General features: G+C 41.6%; 2 protein-coding genes across 2 annotated transcripts in view; both read right to left on the bottom strand.

The window, feature by feature from the left end:
- Positions 1 to 20,013, bottom strand: part of actn2b (actinin, alpha 2b) — a 28,980-nt gene extending 8,967 nt beyond the window's left edge. Inside the window, exons 1-12 of the mRNA XM_033613160.2 lie at positions 19,707 to 20,013; positions 11,951 to 12,065; positions 11,686 to 11,805; positions 11,471 to 11,557; positions 10,324 to 10,411; positions 10,012 to 10,090; positions 6,835 to 6,916; positions 6,536 to 6,621; positions 6,247 to 6,339; positions 5,672 to 5,902; positions 4,237 to 4,384; positions 3,683 to 3,833 (exon numbers count right to left, since the gene is read on the bottom strand). Coding sequence (XP_033469051.1) covers positions 3,683 to 3,833; positions 4,237 to 4,384; positions 5,672 to 5,902; positions 6,247 to 6,339; positions 6,536 to 6,621; positions 6,835 to 6,916; positions 10,012 to 10,090; positions 10,324 to 10,411; positions 11,471 to 11,557; positions 11,686 to 11,805; positions 11,951 to 12,065; positions 19,707 to 19,835 — 1,409 coding nt within the window. The 5' untranslated portion in view covers positions 19,836 to 20,013. The remainder of the gene's footprint in view (positions 1 to 3,682; positions 3,834 to 4,236; positions 4,385 to 5,671; positions 5,903 to 6,246; positions 6,340 to 6,535; positions 6,622 to 6,834; positions 6,917 to 10,011; positions 10,091 to 10,323; positions 10,412 to 11,470; positions 11,558 to 11,685; positions 11,806 to 11,950; positions 12,066 to 19,706) is intronic.
- LOC117248255 (uncharacterized) lies at positions 378 to 1,567 on the bottom strand. Its single transcript, XM_033613161.2, has 3 exons — positions 1,474 to 1,567; positions 1,319 to 1,377; positions 378 to 1,252 (listed from the first exon to the last, which is right to left on the bottom strand). The coding sequence occupies exons 1-3, from the start codon at positions 1,494 to 1,496 to the stop codon at positions 498 to 500; spliced, it is 837 nt and encodes a 278-aa protein (XP_033469052.1). The 5' UTR covers positions 1,497 to 1,567; the 3' UTR covers positions 378 to 497.
- Positions 20,014 to 21,534: the final 1,521 nt, after the last annotated feature.

Raw genomic sequence — 21,534 nt, 5'->3', positions numbered from 1 at the left:
TTAGTAAATTAAGGCTTTTTTTTTTAATATGATACAAGTAGGTTATGTTGTGGGTGCTAGAAAAGATACTAAAGAACCAGAGTACAAAAGTCTTAACTTCAGTTTTGACTCAATATTGGGAAGGCAAAAAATGTTCCCCTTGACGCAAGTTTAAAAGCTTCACCATATTTTTATTTTGGATACTAGGACATGCAGCCAATAGTTTAACACCAGGCTTTGTGTGCACTTCCCCCAGTCTGACTTACAAGTTATAACATTTGAGCTGCAACACTCAAATGAGTTTTCCATCATGCTTAGTGGATTTAGCATTTCCTTTGAATAAACCCTCTTAAAATTTAAGCCAACTCCACCCCACCCACAGAAAACAGATGCAATAATTCATTTACCATTTTATTTAAATTTCAAAAGCAACTTGAGCACAAACACCAAGATACACGTCGGAGTAAATGAGACTAGAGTCGCCTTTAACCTCAGCTGCTTCAAGTTGTTTCAAAGTCCTACAGTCCTTTTGAATTTTGGTAGTCCTGCTGAGTCTGGCTGGGGTTGGCCGGACTTTGAACCTCAGGGTAGTGGTATCTCTCATAGTGATCTTCATCCCAGTGATCGCTTCCTTGCTCATAGTTGGACTGAAAGTGAGTGTAAGTGCCAGGAGGAAGCTGACCGGTCAAGAAGCGGTAGTAGAAGCTTGGTTCACGTGGTGTCAGCGGTTGTGGAACTGGCTGCGCGGGGCCTTCCAACGTGGAAGCAGCTGCCTCGGCTTCAAGTGGCACCCAAACAAAGGGAGGTGGTGGCATGAAACCTTGTTCTTCTGTTTCCCGCTCTTCGTTTCCATGCTCAAAGGTTGACTCGTAATGACTCAGCTCACCAGCCTGGTAGCCAGGCTCTGGAAATGGAGGAAGAGGAGGAGGAGGTGGCGGCAGGGGAAGACTCAGCTCTTCAGATTCTACTTCCGAATTACCGTGCTCCATGTTTGATTCGTAGTGGTCGAGCTCGCCAGCTTGATAGAAAGGAGACCAAGCAGGGGCAGCATTCCATGAACCAACACTGGACATGTCTGGAGCAGGACCAGAGCTTCCTGGATAGCCTCCAGCACTAGAATACACTCCCTCCTCTGATGCATATGGGTATGAGGCAGCAGGGGAACTCACACTGGAAGGCTGAGCAGGAGCACCTTGGGATGAGCCATAATGGAGGCCAGGAGGGGCCGCCATATTAGAGAAGCCACCCTCATAAGGATCATGCTGGCTCCCGCCTGGGAGGGACAGAGGTTTTATAATTTAATAAGACGAGAGTCTAATCAGTGATATGACAGCCTTACCTTTTTTAGCAGGAAAGCAAAGGACACTCCAGCTTAACAGTGCAACAAGGAGCAACTGACTGTAAAAGAGAAACAGCATGGTCAAACACTTCAGTAAAATAAACAAACCATAAATAGAACATGAACAAGCCAACAGTAATCTAACCAGTACATACCTCACAGGAAACCAAGTAGCCATTTTGCTTGTCAGCTGAAATGATGTCTTCCTCTCTTACAGAGCACTGGTTAAATACGAAACAGGAAGCGCACAGTGGCCAATCACAGACTGAGAAGGTAACGATGGACAGGTGTTCATCATTGACTGCTGATTGGAAATGTCAGCATGCCTTGGAAGGTGTGAGCCACACACTTCACCCTTCTACTGAGAAAGTGGTTCAAAACCATCTCATATGCAAATCACATTTAATAGACAGTGAGTTTATACTGCTCCAAACTGATTTTTTACACTGCTTGTCCCTTTTTTCTTTTTCTACTGTCTCAGATAGGAACAACGACAACAGGGGCACTCATTCAGAAGATGTTGTGCACTGTTTCGCTATGGTTTTTGGGTTGAACGTGTTTGAAATCAGTATAAAACAGGCTGCATTACATTTTCTTAAGTAGCTCTGCCAGAGGTGGATTGTATAATTAGGGTGTTTTCACACTTGGTCCTTTTCAGCCTTCTAAAAAAAAAAAACTCTGAGCAGTGACTCAGCAGTTTTTGCGCATATGTGAACACTCCAACAGAACTCGGACTCCTCTAAAGCAAACCTAAGTTTTGTTCGCTCCTGTGAACACAAAGCGCTCCAGGTTCATTGTGCTCTTTGCCATTATATTTAGCCCACTAGATCACATGCTATTGCACTGGGACACTTGAAAAATTAGACAAAACCACATCAGCCTGTAATGCTTGCAAGGACGCAGGACAGGGAGGAGTTTGGAAGATACTGCATGTCTCCAAATGTGGAATGTAGAATACATCAAACAGCAACAGTCTACAGCACAGAAACGCTTAAGTTTTCCTCCAACTTTAAGTTCATCTGAAAGCGACAGGCTTCATACCGCACTGCATTGTCATATCAAAGTAAAAACAATAAACTATGTCAGTATATATTAAATATAGTGTGAAAGAAAGAGGACTGAGGCCCCATCAGAGCTGAAATTGACCAGAAAGAGAAGTGAGTCCTCTTTCAAAAGAACTGACAATGTGATCTGTTGGTTCACTTTAAGAGGACTGAAAACACCCCGAGAGCAGGTGCCCCATGTTCAAAGGCATTGTCCTTGCCACAGCAGCCCAGGTTCAATTCCAAGATTGGCCCCCTGCTGCATGTCATTCTCCCACCTTTATGCTGAGTATATCCTATCTAATAAAGGCATGAAAAGCCAAAAAATGTTTCACTTTTTGCTATATACAGTATCTATTATAAATCTACTTTACATGTATGTTTTACAAATACAAAAAAAAAACAGCAACTGATAAAAGCAGGTTAAAGTGCCATGGATGTTTTTGATTGTTCGGGATGGTTATAGCAGGAGGAATGACAGATTTCTTGTAGATGTTTTTTCAGGCCAGTGTGACTTTGTAGCGCCTGACTGATGGCAGTAACTGGAAGGAGCGGTGGAGGGGGTGAGAAGGGTCCTTCAGGGTGGCTTTCCTGATCACTGAGTGGTTATACAGTTCAGATAGAGGACAAGTTTGGGGTGAGCCGATTGCTGTGCTTGCCTGATTAGTTATTGCAGGATATTGTAGCTCCTGTCACTGTTATGTTTTATACGATTTGCTGAAGGCCTCTTGATTGGTTTTGCTCACCCTAATGGTGGAACATAATTATCTCATCACCATCATGGCCTATATGAGAGATCAGTGCCTGTGTATGACTGTGATTGTTGATCTTAAAGGAGGCCTGAGGGCCGAAACCTCATCTGAATAAAGGAGTGTGTAGCAGCTGTTTCCTACTTTCATGTGCCAGAGGTGCAGCAACATACTATACAACCTTGCTGTATCAAAAAGGCAGTGCACTTGCATAACACAACATATACTAACAAGGTTCTTAAAGCACCATGTTCCCATTTAAATAAATGTTTTGCTACATTTCGTCGGGGCTGAATGCGCCCCAGATGTTTCTGGGACCACTGATGAACAGTGTTTTCTGTGTGCAAGCAGTGTTGTGTTGTGCACATGTCCTTTTGTTGCTTGTCATCCATAATCTATCCAGACAATCACCCCTGTCGGTTATTCAGTGTCTAAAGCCAAAATGCTATTACATAAGTACTATTTGCCAAACACGACCCCTCTCTGCGGTGTAGCATTTGGCAGCAGTGAAAACGCACTCCTGGGCCTTCATGACAACATGACTGCAAATGTCTGCTATAGGGAGTGCGTACTTTAGTTCCTGTGCAATGGCGGCAATCTGCTCCACTCTGTCCTGGTGGGCTGCCAAGTCGCTCTCAAAGGCCTCGTGTTTTCGCAGCAATGCTCTGACTTCTGTCAGGGTGGATGTTTCATAGTCCTTCTGGGAGAGGATCAGTTCTTTACCTGGATATCACACATGTGCGAAGAGAGACGGAGAGAGAGGTGGATGAGGTTAAAGAGGGGAACAACAAGATGATTGGTATGTTAGGTCTCAACGCAGGCCTTATTTGGTCATTGCAGATGGAGAAAATGACCCGTTGCAGACCACTACAGACTGATTGCATTGGACAGACTCTAAAACCTTCAATCAGGTCTCATTAGGAACAAGTCTAAACAAACCCCAAGGTTAGAGGAAACACTGAAAAGCAGCCAGCGAAGCAGGAATACAGATGCCTGCAGATAAACAGAGAGCTAATAAGTAAACAGATAAACATGCAGACCTATTGAAACACTAAGCACAGCAGTAAGAGATGGATAAAACAAGCAAGCAGGCAGTAAAAATGCCAAATGTACAACTACAACTGACCGCTGGCCCAGTTCTCATGATTGGTGGCTTTTTGGCGGAACTTTTCAGCCAGGTGGTCCAGCCTCTCCAACCTGCGGATCTCTGTGAGGAGCCACTCCTCGTAGCCTTTCTCCGCCTGCTCCAGGCCCTGCCATGCACTGGCTATGTCCTGGACACAAGATGAAAAAAACAAACACCACAGTTTCCACTCACCTAAGATACTTAATCTCCTTCGACCCAAGCTTTTGTTTGGCATGCATATTTAATTTCTCCAAGCTATTTTGGATTAGCAGGATCTGGTAAGTATTACAAAACTCAGCACTGTCTTTGAACAGTAAATAGTTTTTGAAAAAAAAAATAAATAAATAAAAACTCACGTGAGGACACTGGGTTTATTTTTAATATCTGCAAGTGTGTTTATTAGTGGTGTGTTCACTCAGTGACTGCCTTACTGATGGATGCTGGATGATAAAAAATTTTCTTCAGCTGAACTCAGACAAAACAGAGACTGTTGTCAGTGGGCTGCAGCACGTTACTCAACAAATTTTGCCTTTGGCTGCTCCCCTATCGACAATCTCGGAGTCTGGTTTGACAGTAATTTAAGTTTTGAGCAGCATGTCACCAAGTTTGTGCAATCATGTTTTATCATCTTAGAAACATTTTCAAAATATGATCCATTTTAACTTTCAAAGGCACAGAGACAATTCTGCACGTCTTCATCTCTTCACCTCTGTCTGAACACAGCTGTGCAAAAACAAAATTGGAAATAATGCCACATATCTAAAAACCTTGTGATCTGTTCATTTTGTAAATGCATACATTTTACTTGCTGCATACCCCAAGCTACGAACATCCTTTTTGTCTGCAGAACAGTCTGTCATATCTAATTGGCCTGTGTGAAATGCTGCATAAGTACAATAATAAAGTCCCAATGTCCTCAAACAAGTACTTCCTAATCAACAGTGTCTTAGCTTGTTACTGTTGCTAAAATTGGTCAAATTTGTTGCCTTATCAAACTACAAACATTAAATCATAATTAAACAAGTTTCAACCATAAAATGTGATCAGGTTTTGGACCTTGTCCACTTTTGTGTCGGGATCGGCTGCAGACTGACTTAGCAGAGATGGCTGCCATCTTGTTTTTACATGGATTAGTGTATTGTGCTCTTCCTACCACTAGATGGCGCATAAAAGTGTCTACAGACAGGACAACAGGTCTAAATTGAGCTGAAAGAAGAGATGCGCCAAATCCAGACTGTAATGTCATCATGTGAGAACAAGGGGTCACTAAAAACTACTTAATAAATATTATTTGAAGCTGAGCTGTAGACTTTCAGAACCTGATTCTTCATCCTTTGTAAGATTTTACCTCTTGACATGAAGTGGAGCACACAATCCCAAACATGTCTCGGCTGTTAAATCAGGAGCAGTGGAAGGATTTGGAGATGTGACTTACAGATACCATCTTCCCCTCAGAGGGCATGAAGGCAGGGCGATTGCTGATGCGCAGCTTGGTCTGCAGGGTGTTGAAGTTAATTTCCAGCTGGCACTTCTCCTGCACCTTCGGGGGCTTGTGCTGGCGTCGGTAGTCCCTGAAGTCCTCCAGCTTCCGCTGCATCTCCGCCATGGTCTTCTCTGGGGTCCGGTTCTCCAGCCAGGGAGTGGTGCGGCGGATCCACTCCAGCAACTGGGAAACAAAAAGGCAATGTGGGATAAAAGCGGAGAGGCGAGAGAGCTCCACGTTAAGATATCAATGTGTCAGGAAGACTGTGATTAATGATTAATTTTTTTCAGTAGATGGGCCTCAGCTTATCACAGCAGTGGGGTACACAAGTAAGTAGTTTTACTCTGAACTACTTTTATGTGAGAGGCAGAGGGCAAACTTTACTGTAATACAAGCTGTATATATCATTATCCACAAAGGTTCCAAAGTTTAATCTCGCCTTGGAAAATCAAAGTTTTCATTGCACAATGTGTCATCATCTTCCAAAAAAAAAGAGTCTTTTAATTAAATTTCAAATCATGCATTACCTCACTGGCCAGTCTCTCATACTCCTCCATCAGTTTCTCATTCTCCTGGTTCACGCCGAGCACCTTACAGATCCTGTTGGCAGCCGTCTCTGCCTGAGATCACAGGGGCATGGGAATAATGTAATTACATCAGGAAAGGCCATGCTCCCATTGATCCTTACATATTCTCATTCTCACATACATATGTGGATCAGATTCAAACTGGCAATAGATTGTTGAACCTGTGGAAAGGGATAGCTAACTCGTCTGGAAATAGAAATTGGTAAGGTGATGAGTTCAACTGCTATACCTGCTCGGCTCCAGCAAAAGCATGGTAAAAGCAGGACACATAGGTCATGATAGCTCTTTCATCAGGCTTGGGGGTGTTGATGATGTCTATGGCAGGAAGAGGTGGAAAAATCAAAAAAGCAGACTTCGAAAATGGAAGAGGACGGACAAAGCACATAATTTCCTCTCCAACAGATACTCCAACAGACAAAATGTCCTCATACACACACACACACACACACACACACACACACTGAAATTCATATTGGTTTTTTTTATCAGGAAAACTCATATTGAATACATCTAGTTTATAAACATTACCTTCTGCGTCCAGCATTTTGGGAATGTCCAGGTGTTTCTCGGCTATGTCAAAAGCCAGGTTCAGGTTCCCCAGAGGATCATCCTAAATAAAGAAGCACAATTCTGCATCACTGAGCAGCAATGCCGGACTTAAAATGCCACCGCACTGACCTCTCCGCTATGGTGGACACATCATACTCCCTGATCACCTACTGTACATGCACACTCATTTACCAGCACTGGTTTTAAATTTATACTTGTGAGAAGTGCTGCACAAACACCTCAAACTAACCTTTTATGTATTTCAGTTTTCACACAAGCTGCATGTTTCTGTTCCATGATCAGTTCCATAAATCAGTCTCAATAGGAATGAATAGGAAAATTAGTTGTTATAATTTTCTCAAATTCAATAGCATGATTGAGTTATTGTACATATTGGGCTTTTATCTGACAGTAATATATATCTATTACAATAACTGTTTTTTTTTTGTCAATTAAGCATTTGATCTTTCAGTATAACATGTCAAAATAAAGTCTTTGAGATGATGACAAAGGAAAGCAAATATTTACATTTTTTAATCAATAATCAGCAGATTTTTGTTGTCTTTACTTGAATGACTTCACTATTATACTAAATAAATATAAGGATTATATGCTTAAAAAGGAACTGTATTGTAGGAGAAGAAGAAGTCTAATATAATATTTTTTAAAAAGTGAAACAAAATAATAAATAATTTATCTTGATAAATAACATGCACAATTTCCTATGTATATTGTACTGAACATTTATGTCTATGTCAGTTAACCCTACTTCATATAATCCATGTTTCACTCTATTTTGATATGCTTATGTAATTTATGTTTGTTATCTTCAGTGTTGTTGTTTTTTTTTTAATTTGATTTATTTTCATATTAATTTCCATGTTGTATTGTTCTCATATATATTGCAAAGGAAACCGTCAACCTATGCTGAATTTTATTTATTTATTTATTTTTATTTAAAAGGGGATTAAAAAAATAACCAAATAAAGAATAAGTAAAAAATGAGGAAATTATTATAAATAAATTCACTTGTAAATTAATCTACTAACATGTTACTAAAGAAAATATTTCTACCCTACAATATACATCATATATTTCCTGAAATGACAGATTTAATGACAAATAAATCTCTGACAGGAGAAAGCAAGTATTTTAAAAGAGTGGGAGTGTTGCATTAAGCCAACAGCTGACAGTGAACCCTTCCCTGCTAATGGGACAGTCAGTGAGAGTGCAATGGGGTAAAGGGATCATGCTATCATGCTGCTGCTATTGTCCCTATCTCTGTACCGCCGTTCCATAAAGGTAGGGGTGGGGGTTGGGGGCTGGCGCACTACATGACAGGGCCAGCTGCTTACAGATCCAGACCAGGACATATAGATGGATGAGCAGGGTGGGTAAATTGATGATGGGATGGAGGGTTGGATGAATGGATAGAAGGATGCCCCTGATCAGAGCTGTCTCGTCTGGCGGTAACACTGCAAGCTTAACAAACACGCTCACCTGGAGCCAGACTCAACAGCTGCCTGGCGCACAATGCACCTCCTCCTGGCAGTGTGAGCAGAACTGGAAAGTCCAGGTGTGATCAAGTGTGTGAATACATATGCCAAAGAGATTGAGGAAAAGCAGTAAAGAGAAACAGATATGCTAGATTGTGTGTGCAGCCTCATTGCTCACATTTACCCTGAGTGCCCTTTCCTAACCATGAAAATCGACACCATCGTTACTTCAGATTTGACTGCTTAATATCATAGTACACATCTCACGGACATCTTCCTGCCTTTCATGAGGACCGGCAGCCTCTAACTGGGGAACACTACGTGACATCATGGACAATAGCAGAGGTGAAGCTAAGCCTGAGCTCTGCAGGGACTAGGCTCATGTTTCTGTGGCTATTCAGGGTCAACTGCGAGCCAGTGCAAGTGAGTTGTGTGCTGTTACCAAAACAAATGAAAATATCACTCTTCGTAATCAGCCATGGTGTTTCCCCTACTATACATATACACAGTATTGGGCCGAATTTGGAAAGCAAATGTTCCTATTTGAGCTCAGCAGCCCAGTTTCTCATGGGAACATGGTCTTATTTAAAGGCAATGAACAGTTTATCTGCAGTATCAAATAATAAAATCACAATAAAAACCTCAGAGACAAACTCTCTATTGTCGTTTCTCCCTGCTTGCAGTTTTCTAACAAAACAAACTTGGCAGTGGAAAAGAGAAGCCCCAACTATTCACCCAGCAGCTGGTTAAGACAGCTCTTATTCCAGTAGAGAAAGGGAGCGTTACTCGCTACTCGATGATGATGGGAGGGCTGTCAGCTGGGCTCTCTAGCTCTGCAAATATGCAACACAGCTCACTGAGGCCCTCATCTGTTTATGCTCAAACACTGAGAATCCTGGGCATCCGTTAAACCCAAAACATTTAACTGAGCTGTGGATCTGTTTGTTCTGAAAAAAATTCAAGCTCAAGTGCTATACACACATCGATATGCTGGAATAGAGACGTCAAACTCTGGATTTATCTCTCATAATTTAAAGGTAGAAATGCCTTGAGTTGCATGTGTACCACTTAAGGTTTGACGCTAAATGCACTTTGGCTAAAGACATTCGACTATGAAGAAGAAGCAGATCCATAGATTAAAGTAGCATCACATCCATTAGCCAAACAACGCACTGTTTATCTACAGCAAACAAGAGCTTCATCCTACAACAAACAAGTGGACTTCCCACTGACAACTTACTTGTCTCGAATAATCTGCATTGTAAACAACACAAAGCTGGTGCTTTGAAACACCACATATTTCTCTAAGTGCCATAAATAGTACCAGCAGTCCGATGGATCCCAATGCACTGTCTCAAGCTCACACTGCTATATTTTGTAACTGTCTCTAGATCAAACACTTCCCTGTTCCCACAGACAACTCAATCAAAACAAGCAGCCAGGTGAGCACTGTGAGTAACTTGTTAGCAGAGGAAACGGCTCAAGAGATACACCTATAGTCCTTATTCAACATAAAAAGTACTCCTAAAGTGGTGTTCAGTTCTAGAGTTCAGTCTGGATTTCACACTGTGACAGAGGTGTTAATTTTTGTGGAAGTCAGTCGTGTTAGTGTTTGGGGCTGAAACACAGCATCCTGGTTACAGGTGAAACCACACGACACCTTGTTGAGTTTAGAGTAGTCGAGGAGGTCGGGTCTGTGTCTATGAATCAGGGCGCAGAAGGCCAGGCCATCCTTCCAGCTTCACAAGCCGAAGAGCAGAGAGAACCGACATGTCAGTTCAGACAGCTTACATGCTAAGTTGGAGTGCAGCTCTAGCAGAGGAGCGACAGCACTTGGTGCCACACTCAAGTCTAGATATTTTGTATTGTTTAAAGTCAGCCTCGACAAGAATATAGTACTGACATAAAATACTGCAAAAACCAAACAGCATTTCAGACTCAGTAAACAGTTTTTGTTGAGTTGGACACTTACCTGACATGGAAGTTTTGGACATTGACATTCCTGTAGGGGGCAGTCTTTCTCTGACACCACAGAAGAAGACCCTCCTTGGCAGATGTTTCTGAGGAGAAAGTGCATTCAAAGGAATTGGTTACATAGTAGTAATCAATATACTATATAGTATACCAGGGTCGTACCCATAGACTGTAAATAAAGATGGATGACACGTCTCCACTTGCCTCCAATGTACAGAGATGAAGTTAAAATATCCCAGATACGCTTGCTGCCACCTTGCTCTGATGATGTCATTTGGAGCCAGAGCCTGCACAGTAGTGACTGCCGCGGTATCAAGTTTCCTGCCCATACCCGTCTGACCAATCGTGAGCAGCGCCACTGAATGTGAGCCCACCAATACACTCACACAGCTATCAATCACGTTGTAAAATCCCCGTTTTATAGCATTAAATTACGAATTAAATCCAAACTAATCGGAAAAACCGTGTGATAAAAACAAACTCAAATGACAGAAACCATCTTTGGGAAAAATTTATGTGACATGTACTTTGAGTTTTTAGTTTGGCTCATGTCCCATCCACTAACATAGAGAGGGCGGGCATTACGACCTATACTGCAGCCAGCCAACAGGGGGCCATTAAATGTTTTGGCTTCACTTTTGGGAAGCTGTCATGTCGTCCATCTTTACATACAGTCTGTAGTTGAGCCGAAAACTAGGTTGAAACAAGTATCCTGTATGGATAATGTGCTTTTTATGAGTACAAGCGTTATCTGAGTAAAATGTGTCAATGTCTGTGCTTGTGACAAAGGAAAATCCTCATTTGGGTAGCTACATAGTTCTCTCACTCTTGTGATCAAAAATGATCTGAGGCTCAGTATGACCTTGTTCTATAAATACTTCTCTAGTAAATAAAAAACATAGCAACTTCTGATCAACTCCAGGCTTAAAATAACAATGTCTGATCTTGTCTCACCCACTTTTGGTTAAAACTCTGCCCATTGCCGAGTACGGATACAGATACAAATAATGCAGTTGGTTGATTAGATGCAGATAATGATGTACGCTCTCCCCCCTACAGTATAGGTTTTCCTTGTCTACATCTAGTGGACATGGTGTCTTTAGAAAATGACCTAGATTTGGATTCTTCAAATTTTATTATCTCACCTTCCACGGAAATGTCCTGAATGGCGAAGCGGAGGATGATAGTCCAGATCATTCCAAGTGTCATCTTTACATTACCGTCCACAATCTCTGAAAGACCAAACACCAGAATGAATACTGATGTCTGATTATCATTCTTAATATTCTGTGTTTGTGAGTTCCTATTAGAAACCTGATGCCCTGTAGTATAGTCATATGAACAGAAAGGTTTCAGGTACCTTCAGCTCCAATGGAGACCAGTTTTACTCCTTTGCTCGTGATGAAGTCCAACGCTTTGTTGACGTTAGCAATCTTATGAAACCGCATCTTCCCTCTGTCTGGCTTGGGTAACCTCTCTCCTGCAAAGAGAACATTATGTGACAAAGTTAATACTACAGTGATCAAAATGCAGTGAATGAAATGTGTACATCATCCTGCTGATGTGGTATCACAGAGAATAAATCATGAAGTTCAAAAAGAAACATCTCCCTTTAGTACTCTAACCTGAGATAACTTCCAGGAGCAGCATGAGTTTTAGTCCATTCCTGAAGTCCTCCTCAATATTTTCAATCTGAGTTCCAGCTTTCCTCAAGTGGGAGTTACACCAGGCTGTGAAGGTCTAACAAGAAAGACCCAGGTCAGTTAAAACAGGATTTATAAAACGTCACCGACACATTCTGCGCAAGAAAACCGCAGTTATTCATTTACTTCCTGTGAAGGTCTGATGCACCACAGACAATTGGAAAGAGTAAAGACCAGATAAATGCCACTTATTGATAAAAATGCATTCATATAATATTCATATTTTAGGTAAAGTTAAAGCAAGTTGGACTTAAAACTTTAAAATCTCCTTCAAATGATATGGATTATGCCACAAGCATGAATAAAGTATTATATTATTAAGTATTATATAGTATTATAGTTCATCACATATTGATAGAAAATTGTCTTAGGTTTGGGGCTCACTAACATCATAAAAAATACACTCTTAAAAGACTCATAAAATGAAAAGTTAAAATAAAAATTGCACTGGAAAATAAAGAGTTTTTCTGATTTATCTTTTTGGCATCTAGAGCAGCTGCCCGATGGGAGAATCTACGGGAGTAGTGAAGAGGATCTGGGGGGTGCTTTGTGATGAACTAGGCCATAATTTTAATATAATTTGGGGAGATAAACAATCTAAATTAAAGAATAACCACGCACCACTGTCTGAAATAATCATTAGCAAATGTAATCATAATCATAAATAAACGTCACAAATTGCCATTATTATTATTACTGCTGGTTATAGTATTAGAGTGTACCGCAGTTCTGTGTTCCCAGCAGAAGCCATTGCTCAACTGATTCGGGCTGGTACAATGTCAAACACTGTACTGTCTCTCTATTTAATGTCTTTCAGATGTAAAGTGGAAAACTAGGATGTATTATGAGTGTTATATGTGCTATATTATTGTCGACAGTTAAAGTTTTTGTTATGTATTATAATGTCATAAATGTGTCATATAAAAATCATAATATGTCCAAAAAAAAAAAAAGTCCTAAAAAAGTCATAGTACCTGTACAGTCCTCAATCACATGCTGGCTTCCTAAAATTGCCCTTTGAGGAATCCCTACTATAAGATTTTTGATTCAGAATGCTTTAAAATATTCAGTTTAGGTGCTTAAGGTCCAGTTTTTAGGATTAAGGGCGTAAGGTGGTTACCGTGGGCCCCAGTGCACCCTATTATGACAGACCCTTGTGCACCCTAGTTACTAGTTATGGATGTTTGTAAGTTTTAGACGTATATATATTTTACCAACAGTGTGTCTTACTGCCACTTTTATGTTATATCAACTTAAAGATGTGCCCAGCTTGTCAGTCTTGAGAGATTTTGTACCTAAACCAGCTGCTGTAAATCGAATCATCTTGTTACATGACTGTACAGAGAACTGCTACTGGACCACATCAACATACAAATGACCCAGCAATCATCATTACATATCTGTATATGACAAAAACTTCAAAATAAAATAGGAAATTATTAGTTCAGCTAGTGTTTTTATATTGAATTATAGGTTTTTTAAAATATTTTATGTAGAATGAATATTTAATTTTGTAATAGATTTAACTTGAATTCATTGAACACGGGCCTATTTCCAGGTGCCAGTCGGGCCCCTCCACCCCATGGGCCCCAATGCAACTGCACTACCTGCACTGTCTACTTACACCCCTGATTTAGGGCCATCTAACTGCAGAAATATCTAAAATATTTACAACTATGTTTTCATTACTTTATAATCACCTGAAAACAAGAACCATGTTTTTGTTACCTCAAAATGAGCCGTTTATCTCTACATATGCAGCCAGCACATTTTCACTGCGACCTCGTCACATATTGACGTTTGGTCATGGACTTTCCACGTCCAGATATAACGTACAAGGTACCCTGGGTGCTATTTTCACAGGAAATTTAACGTTTTTCCTTCAATAAACACACATGGTTAGGTTTAGGAAAAAAGAACAGGGTTTGGCTTTAGAGTCTTACAGGACGCGGACACCACTATCTCAGTTGAAAGTCTGCGTTTTTTGGCCCCACTCGGACTTTTGCCACCTAAACTTTCGTCGTTGTCCCGCTGCGTTTCCCCCTGACGCCACCAGGTGCCAACAAACTATAACGGTAACCGGCCGCGTATCATGCCAATGTTAAAGGACGCCTTTTTCATTGATTTCTGATGCCGAAAGTCACTGCCCAAGCGCTGTATTTCGACGACTTCGGAGTGAGACCAGGCTCATGCAGCAGGTCCTCTCCCATATTGTTCTACAGCAGCCCAGAACAGATATATCACCGGCTCTACATTAGGCAATTTGCGTTTTCATGTCAGCCACCGTAGTTCTACACGCTTGGCACACGGGAGAAGTTTCACTGTGGCAACCTCACTGCTAGATGTCACTAAATCCTAAACACTGGACCTTTAAGTTGGTAAAAATTTCTTAAGAGTGGGATTTCCACCAAATCACCCTAAAGGTTCACAAAGGGGGGTTGATTGATAATGGTACCCTCAATGTTAAACAGGTGATTACGGCCCTGGTGATGAAGTCTGCCTTTCTTTTACTGCATGATTGTAAAGGACTGAGATTTGTGCTTGAGTTATGGGGATGATTTTGTTTTTTTCTCCCTCATCTTTGTGAGGAAGTTGTACCAGAATGCACTCTTGAAAGTGAGGACTGATTTGATATATTCCTCTTTGTAAGAGATCTAAACAAACTGAGGCAGCTAACAGCTTAACACTTAAAGACTACATTAATGGTAACCTTTCTGACCACTGTTACATTTGCAGATTAACCTTCAGTGACCCATTAGTGTCCAATTTCAACTTTTTCTCCCTGTAGTTCCACAGCTAACGACCATCAGGGCAAACTAACTCCATGCGAGGCACTGAAACACTGTGTAAATCAAGTTAAGACAGGATCATTGTCTTTCTCCTCCTATTTTTATAAAGTCTGTCAATAGCGAGCCACAGAGTTCACGGGCGCTCAACACTGTGCAGATGAAAGCTTGAAGCCGACCACAGAGCACATTCCGACTGATATAAGGCGTTAAATTTAGCCTGCTCTGCTGTGCCTCACGATAAGAGACCAGGAGGAAAAAACGCCAAAACATCTCAGCGTGTCAACATGAGTGAAAACGTCACATGGACGCAGGGAGAGTTTTCCCCCCTCTCACGTCACTTTCTGTCACCATTTTGCCACTTATGATGTGATTGCTTCCAGCTGTGGGGAGATAGCTTTATCACAGTGCATGTAAAGCTGTTCTTCCAGGTCATGGTCATTACAATGCCGAGGTATGAAGACAGGCATGCGTGGATAAATGATGGGAGTATATTCTATTTTTAAATGATTTGACGGATAGGCCACAAGGACGAATGAATGGGCCTGTCATGGGGTCAAAAATGTGAATTCCTGCCTCAATAAGAAAAACATTTTAATAAACTATAGTCAACTAGAAATTACATTATGTTTATAGGTACTTCAGTGGAAGTATAGGGGAGACTAGGGATGGTTGTAACACTTCAACTTCCTCCAATCAGGAACAAGCTTTTAACCAAGTGTGTTAAAAGTCATTTGAATTTTGAATAAAAAGCTTTCAAAACCTTGAGTTTCTGTCATAATCCTTATTTCATAATGTTATATTGACTCCAGGTTATGTTACAACCAAAAGAGGCCGCCATGTTGCACCACGTTTGTTTATCTGGTGTCTTTATCGGGTCAGTTTGTTTTGGAGAGGAAGAGACCTCTGCTAATTCGGCTCCCTGTAAAAACCTCGTGAACATCGGGATCTTAAGTTATCTGGGGAAAAAGTGAGCACACATTAGCAAGTGCTGGGTTAACGGCCCATCTCCAACACACCAAACAGTGCAGAGAAATACTGATTTGTAACATGAAACTGCTTTTAAACTGTGGTTTTACTGCTGTAAATCACCAAGTCCAGTTGTTTTGGAGGCGATGAGACCTTTGCAGGTAATGTGGCTCCCGGTAAACACCTCCCGAACATCTGGATCTTACGGTATCAGGAGAAAAAAATGAGCACACATAAGGAGGTGCTGGGCTGGTGGCCCATCTCCAAAATGCTAAACGGCATCAGAGAAACACTTATTTTTAAAATGAAACTGCTATATTCAATGTTTTTACCTGCTTTAATCACTTGGTCTGTCTGTTTTGGAGAGGAAGAGACCTCTGGGGATGATTCGGCTCACAGTAAAAACCTCCTGAACATAAACACTAAAGGTATTCTAACCGGGAGAAGTTTCAGCTGGTTGCAATCTGCAATCCTCACCACTAGATGTCACTAAACCCCCCTAAATCTTACACATCTCTACTTTAAAAGAGCTCAAAGATACTGACAGAAATGTCAAAAATGTTACAACCAACCCCGGTCTCCCCTACACTGGTTTTACATTTGTATTTTTCACACTTGGTTTAACTTCATTTTTCAGTTTTTAAGCACTTTACTGGCCATTTTTTATCATACAGTGTACTGAGAACATTTCACATGAGCTCATTTAGCTTTTAAAGTAGTGTTTGTTTTTACACCTGCTGTTTTATCAGCAACTATAGAAATACAACAAAGCACTTTAGCCCTTTTTCCAACCCTTTTTCTTACACATCTTTGAACCCAGTCGAGCTGTACATGGGTGCCAGCCCAGCCACTCAGGCTTCCCCCCTGGGTGCCGTTGCAGGAACAGAATATTACAGGCTTTAGAGTAAAGGCCATCACATTCCCCACTGAGTGAGTCCCCAGGGTGTATGTGACATTGAACTCCTGCCCTCCTTGTGAAAAAACGCAGCCTGTCGGTTCTCCAAATTTGACCCAGCTACAGTCACAAACCCCCTGCTGCCCACTTTCCAAGCCCCCTGCCTCCCCCTCCAACACTACTGACCAGTGACGATTAAAGCTAAAAATATTCATGAATCACATCCAGTGAGGACCAAGCCTGTCGCTGAACTGGCTGATGCCTGTAGGGCCTCGCTGGGTCGGAGGCTGGCAGGCCGCGTCCAGGAGGATGGAAAATAAATGAGAACCAAGTGTTTAAATTGTTGAAAAGACAGCGACTGTGTAACATGAATGAGCACTGAAGGCGAACCTGTCTGGGTCAGGTAATAGATTGAAAAAGGTCACATTAATATCCGCTGATGGAAAGATACCACAACTGCTGGTGGGATTTAAGGTCACTTGGGCTCCATAAGAGACATTATTTGAAAACAGTGAATAAAAATGAACAATGCTGCTCCCTGTGAGTGTCAAACAAGGGTACAGAGCAACTTCATCACCTCCCACCATGCCAAAAAGAAACACTACACCAGTGTTACTATATGCAACCATCACTGGTGCTTTATTAATTCTGATCACATCCAACAGCTGCTCCATAAACCAAACCACTCTCCAATGAGCGACTTGTCATCTCCAAATTATAATAAGTAAAAAGATAAACACTGGAAACATAGGTGTGCATATAAAGCCTGGCTATCTGTTGCTGCCTTGTGTTGCCAGAAATACTCAGTTTTGTCATCCCTGTGGGGGCCAGTGGAGGTTAGGGGCCACGCTCATGGCCTCCAGTTGTGCAAAGGGCTGCAGTTTAAGGCCTAGGCCAACTTTTAAAGCCCTAAAACCAAGTGACAGTGTGGGAGGTCGAGGCTATATCGAGTTGAGCTGGTGCTGCTGCTACAATATTTCTGAGTGGTTTCTATAAACAAAAGAATTCCGCACCAAGGACACTGGATTAACCCTACTATAATGCCTTTTGGTCCCGAGGTTAAATTTAGCTGCAGCGTCCATTCTAATCCCAAGAGCGTCATCATGTGTTAGGAGCATCTGTTGACAGCTCGCATTCCGCGCGTATCAGTGGAGAGGCAGCAGACTGCAGAGCCGCTGGAAGGCACAGCTATTGTTAGCTGGTACCCACCGCATCCGTCCGTCAAGCCGCCCTCTGAGGACCCCCGGCTGCGGCAAGTCAGCAGCACCTAACGGGAAGTGCAATGATTCTGGCCTTCAAAATAAAACTACATATGATACTGCAGTTGGTGGGGAAAAAAAATATTATCCCACAGGGGCGTAGCACCAAAATCTGGGCCCTACGCATCAGCAGCCCTGTAGGCCCCCCTACCCATCCTCTTTTGATCAATGTCTCTTTCACACACCTTTTGATTTTTTTGAAATTGCTTTCCTTTTTTCCTTTCTTTTAATTTTTGGAACCCACATTTCACTTTGTTGGGGAAAGATATGACAATATGCATTGGTATAAGCATATCCATTCACTAACTCGGCTCTTGCTGCATTTAGAGACAAGCCCTTGTGCATCTTCAGACAGCTTCCACTACCTTTGAAACAAAGGTCAGTCTTTTGGCTGATCTATTCAGGTAATTTGATTTAGTCATGACCTCCCACTGGGGCCCTTGGTAATCAGTCCCACCTTTCCCCCACTAAGACGCCCCTGGTGCCTGATACACTGGCTAAAGTTGATGCCATGCCATTGTTTATTTTTCTACTTAAGTCCAAGACAAATGCTTCATTAACTTGGTATCTGTGGTAAAAGAAACACCAATTCTATTTATTTTTTTGTTGTTGCTATGTTTAATCCACTTATAGGCTAATCCAGTAATATATTATATATGGCTGAGATCCCAACGTGTGGACAGAGAATTCTTTTCACTGTATCACCTATTTGTTTCATTCCACCATTATCTTAATTTCTTTGTCGTCTCCTACGGTGGTATCTCACTTGAACTATGCTACACTTTACAGCATACGACATCCCTCTGTCCTTAGGACCCTCGCAGCGGATAAGGAAAAACTCCCCCAAAAAACCCTTTAACGGTGAAAAAAGTAGCTAAAATACCAAAATATTTCTCCCACGACTTTTCATTTTCCCCAGTGCTCTACATAATTTCTTAGAACTATTCCGTATATGTAGTTTGTTATGCTTGATTTATTAAAGAAAACACAAGAAAAAAAAGCCCAACCACCACACCAAGTTAGCTGGGGACCCATCAAATATTTGCACCCAGGAGTCTGTAACTTGATGAATCTGGCCTGCACTTAATGCCCCTGAAAATATCAGGTAGGGCCTATCACAATCAGTAGTGGCGTCATGCTTTATAAATGGCCTCTTTTTTTAAAAGAAGAATAAGCCTTATAGTAATGAAAAGCTCAAGGGCGTGCTGTCCGTAATTTATACAACAGTTTCAAAGTATTCTGTTTCTATTCAATACAAATCACTAACAACTGCTAGCAAATACTTTTAACATCTCAATTTATAATTAATCTTAAAAATAAAAATTAAAAAAAAAAGTTTTTAATGGGTGGGGTGCCTGAATACCTTAAAATAAATAGAATTAAAAATAAAAATAAAAATGTCACGGAGGAGCATCCTCAGAGATCTCCCTACAGAGGTCCAGGCCAAGCCCCCAATGTCCTCAAATCCTAGAACCGCCCATGGCACTCCGTTGTTTTATTTTGAAAGTATGAACCGGAAGTTCCGCTCTTTACTATGTTGTGCTTGACTGAAGTCCCAACGGAGATGAACCCTGTTGTTCCATACTGTATAAGCACAGTACTGGCAGAGTACTGACGTCATATTGAAATATCAAACAACTATTTTAACTTCATTTTGAGTAACATAAACACATTTATTTCACCTTCACATCCGTCACACAGTGCGCAGCCTCAATATGTCGAGGATTCATCTATTGTTTGTGACACTGTCTTTTCTTTCTTTGACTTACCTTCCTCTGCTGTTGCTCCCAGGCAGGGTCCAGTAACATGTCCCTGTCCCACTCATCCTCCTGGATCATGTACTCATCCTCGTAGCCGTTATCATAGTGCACCGTGGTCTCCACCTGGGTCATCATCATTGCTCCGTCACACTTTCTGTTCCCCCGAAACTCAACTGCGTGTTGTCCTTGTAGACGGACAGCTGGACTAACAGTAGTGCTGCTGAGGACGGGACACTTCCCTGACTGTCTTCTCTCTGAGCTCTGTCTCTGTCTCTCACGCTTGCCCTTGTCCTCCCGACCTGACAGACGTCTGGCCCTGGTTGCCACAGATGAACAAGCGACGGTATCATTAGTACTGGACAGTCACGTGATGCCTTCATACCTTCCCCTAAAAAATCCCCATCACCCACCCACACACACCCTCACACACACACACACACACACACACACACACACACACACACACACACACACAGAGGCAGACAGCAGGACAGTGCGTTAACTTGAGATCAATAAAACAGTTTTTATTATAGAAAAAAAATCATTTAAGACAAAAACATCACAAAACAGGCTTGGGACATATAAATAAAATATTTCTTCCTTGGAAAACCCACATATTCTCACACTGAATAAGCACTGGGCGTCCTTAAAAATCAAGAATCATTCACTCTGTTTAAAAACTGGGTTTTAAACCGGTCATGGCACAGTGTGGTGTGTCCAGCCCACTCCTCCTTTTCCTAGAAAAAAATAAACTGTTGTTCCTTTGTTGTTTAACTTAACAACTAAACGGTCGTTACAAAACACTGAGACAATCAGGATGAACACAATGTAAATTATAGGCAGCATTGGAGTGTGTGTGACCATGTTTGTGTCCAGGTGTTAAACGTACAGTGTTTAGGATTTAGGGGGACATATTGGCAGAAATGGAATATAATACAGTAAGTATTAGGGCTGTCAACATAGTGCGTTAATTTCAATTAATCACAAAAAAAAAGAAATTAACGCTGATTAATCGTGTTCCATGGTGCCCTTTGACCCTGTGTGTCACTGAAGGCCACAGTGCTTCTGTCACATGATGGAGGCAGACGAGACGACACTGCTTGGCCCCATGAATGAAACATTTATATCTAAAAAAAACGCCTCAGGCCTAAAATATCACCTAAACTCAAAGCACTCCGAGCTAGCACAGCCTCTGATGCTAGCACTAGCAGCCAGCCTCGTCAAGTCACACTCAACCAGGCGTTCAGAAGCAAACTGAGTAAGTGTACCTGTGACCAACTAAATAATTCCCTTGCAGACCAGTTTTAGTGAAGGACAGGGGGACAACATTGTGTCCAAAATCCAGCAGCTTTACTACGACACATCTGCCAAAATTCAGTGACATTTTTTTAAATACTTTGAAATCTGATGTAAATGATTAATAGCTTGACAGCCCTAATAAGTATGTTTTCTTTAGTGAATAATCACCTGAAAGTTAAAAACTGTTGTGCTTTGGGACCTTAAAATGAGCTGTTTATATCTACACAGGGAGCGGGTCCTCACCCCCAGAGATTGCCATGTTTCTACAGTAGCCCAGAGCGGACAAACCGAGCACATGCTCCAGACAGGGCCACTCACGTTTTCACTGCCGCTGTAGTCAGCAGCCCCTTAACCTGAAACTGCGTTATTCTGTGTTTTTATCGGTTTAAATCAGAGGAAGAGACCTCTGTGGATAATTCGGCTCCTGCTATAAACCTCCTCAACAATACACACTGAAGGAATTCTAACCAGGAGCAGTTTCAGCTGGTTACAATTTACAGTCCTCACCACTAGATGCCACTAAATCCCCCTAAATCTT

Source organism: Epinephelus lanceolatus, chromosome 17 (genome assembly GCF_041903045.1).
Source record: "Epinephelus lanceolatus isolate andai-2023 chromosome 17, ASM4190304v1, whole genome shotgun sequence".
NCBI lineage: Eukaryota > Metazoa > Chordata > Actinopteri > Perciformes > Serranidae > Epinephelus > Epinephelus lanceolatus.
This window is presented reverse-complemented; position numbering and strand designations above follow the sequence as displayed.

Excerpts from the sequence above, each read along its gene's own strand:
- LOC117248255 (XM_033613161.2), bottom strand. The coding sequence starts at position 1,496 with ATGGCTACTTGGTTTCCTGTGAG. Across the intron at positions 1,378-1,473 it reads GCTACTTGGTTTCCTGTGAG|TCAGTTGCTCCTTGTTGCAC; the intron begins GTATGTACTGGT and ends TCTCTTTTACAG. Across the intron at positions 1,253-1,318 it reads TTGCTTTCCTGCTAAAAAAG|GCGGGAGCCAGCATGATCCT; the intron begins GTAAGGCTGTCA and ends TGTCCCTCCCAG.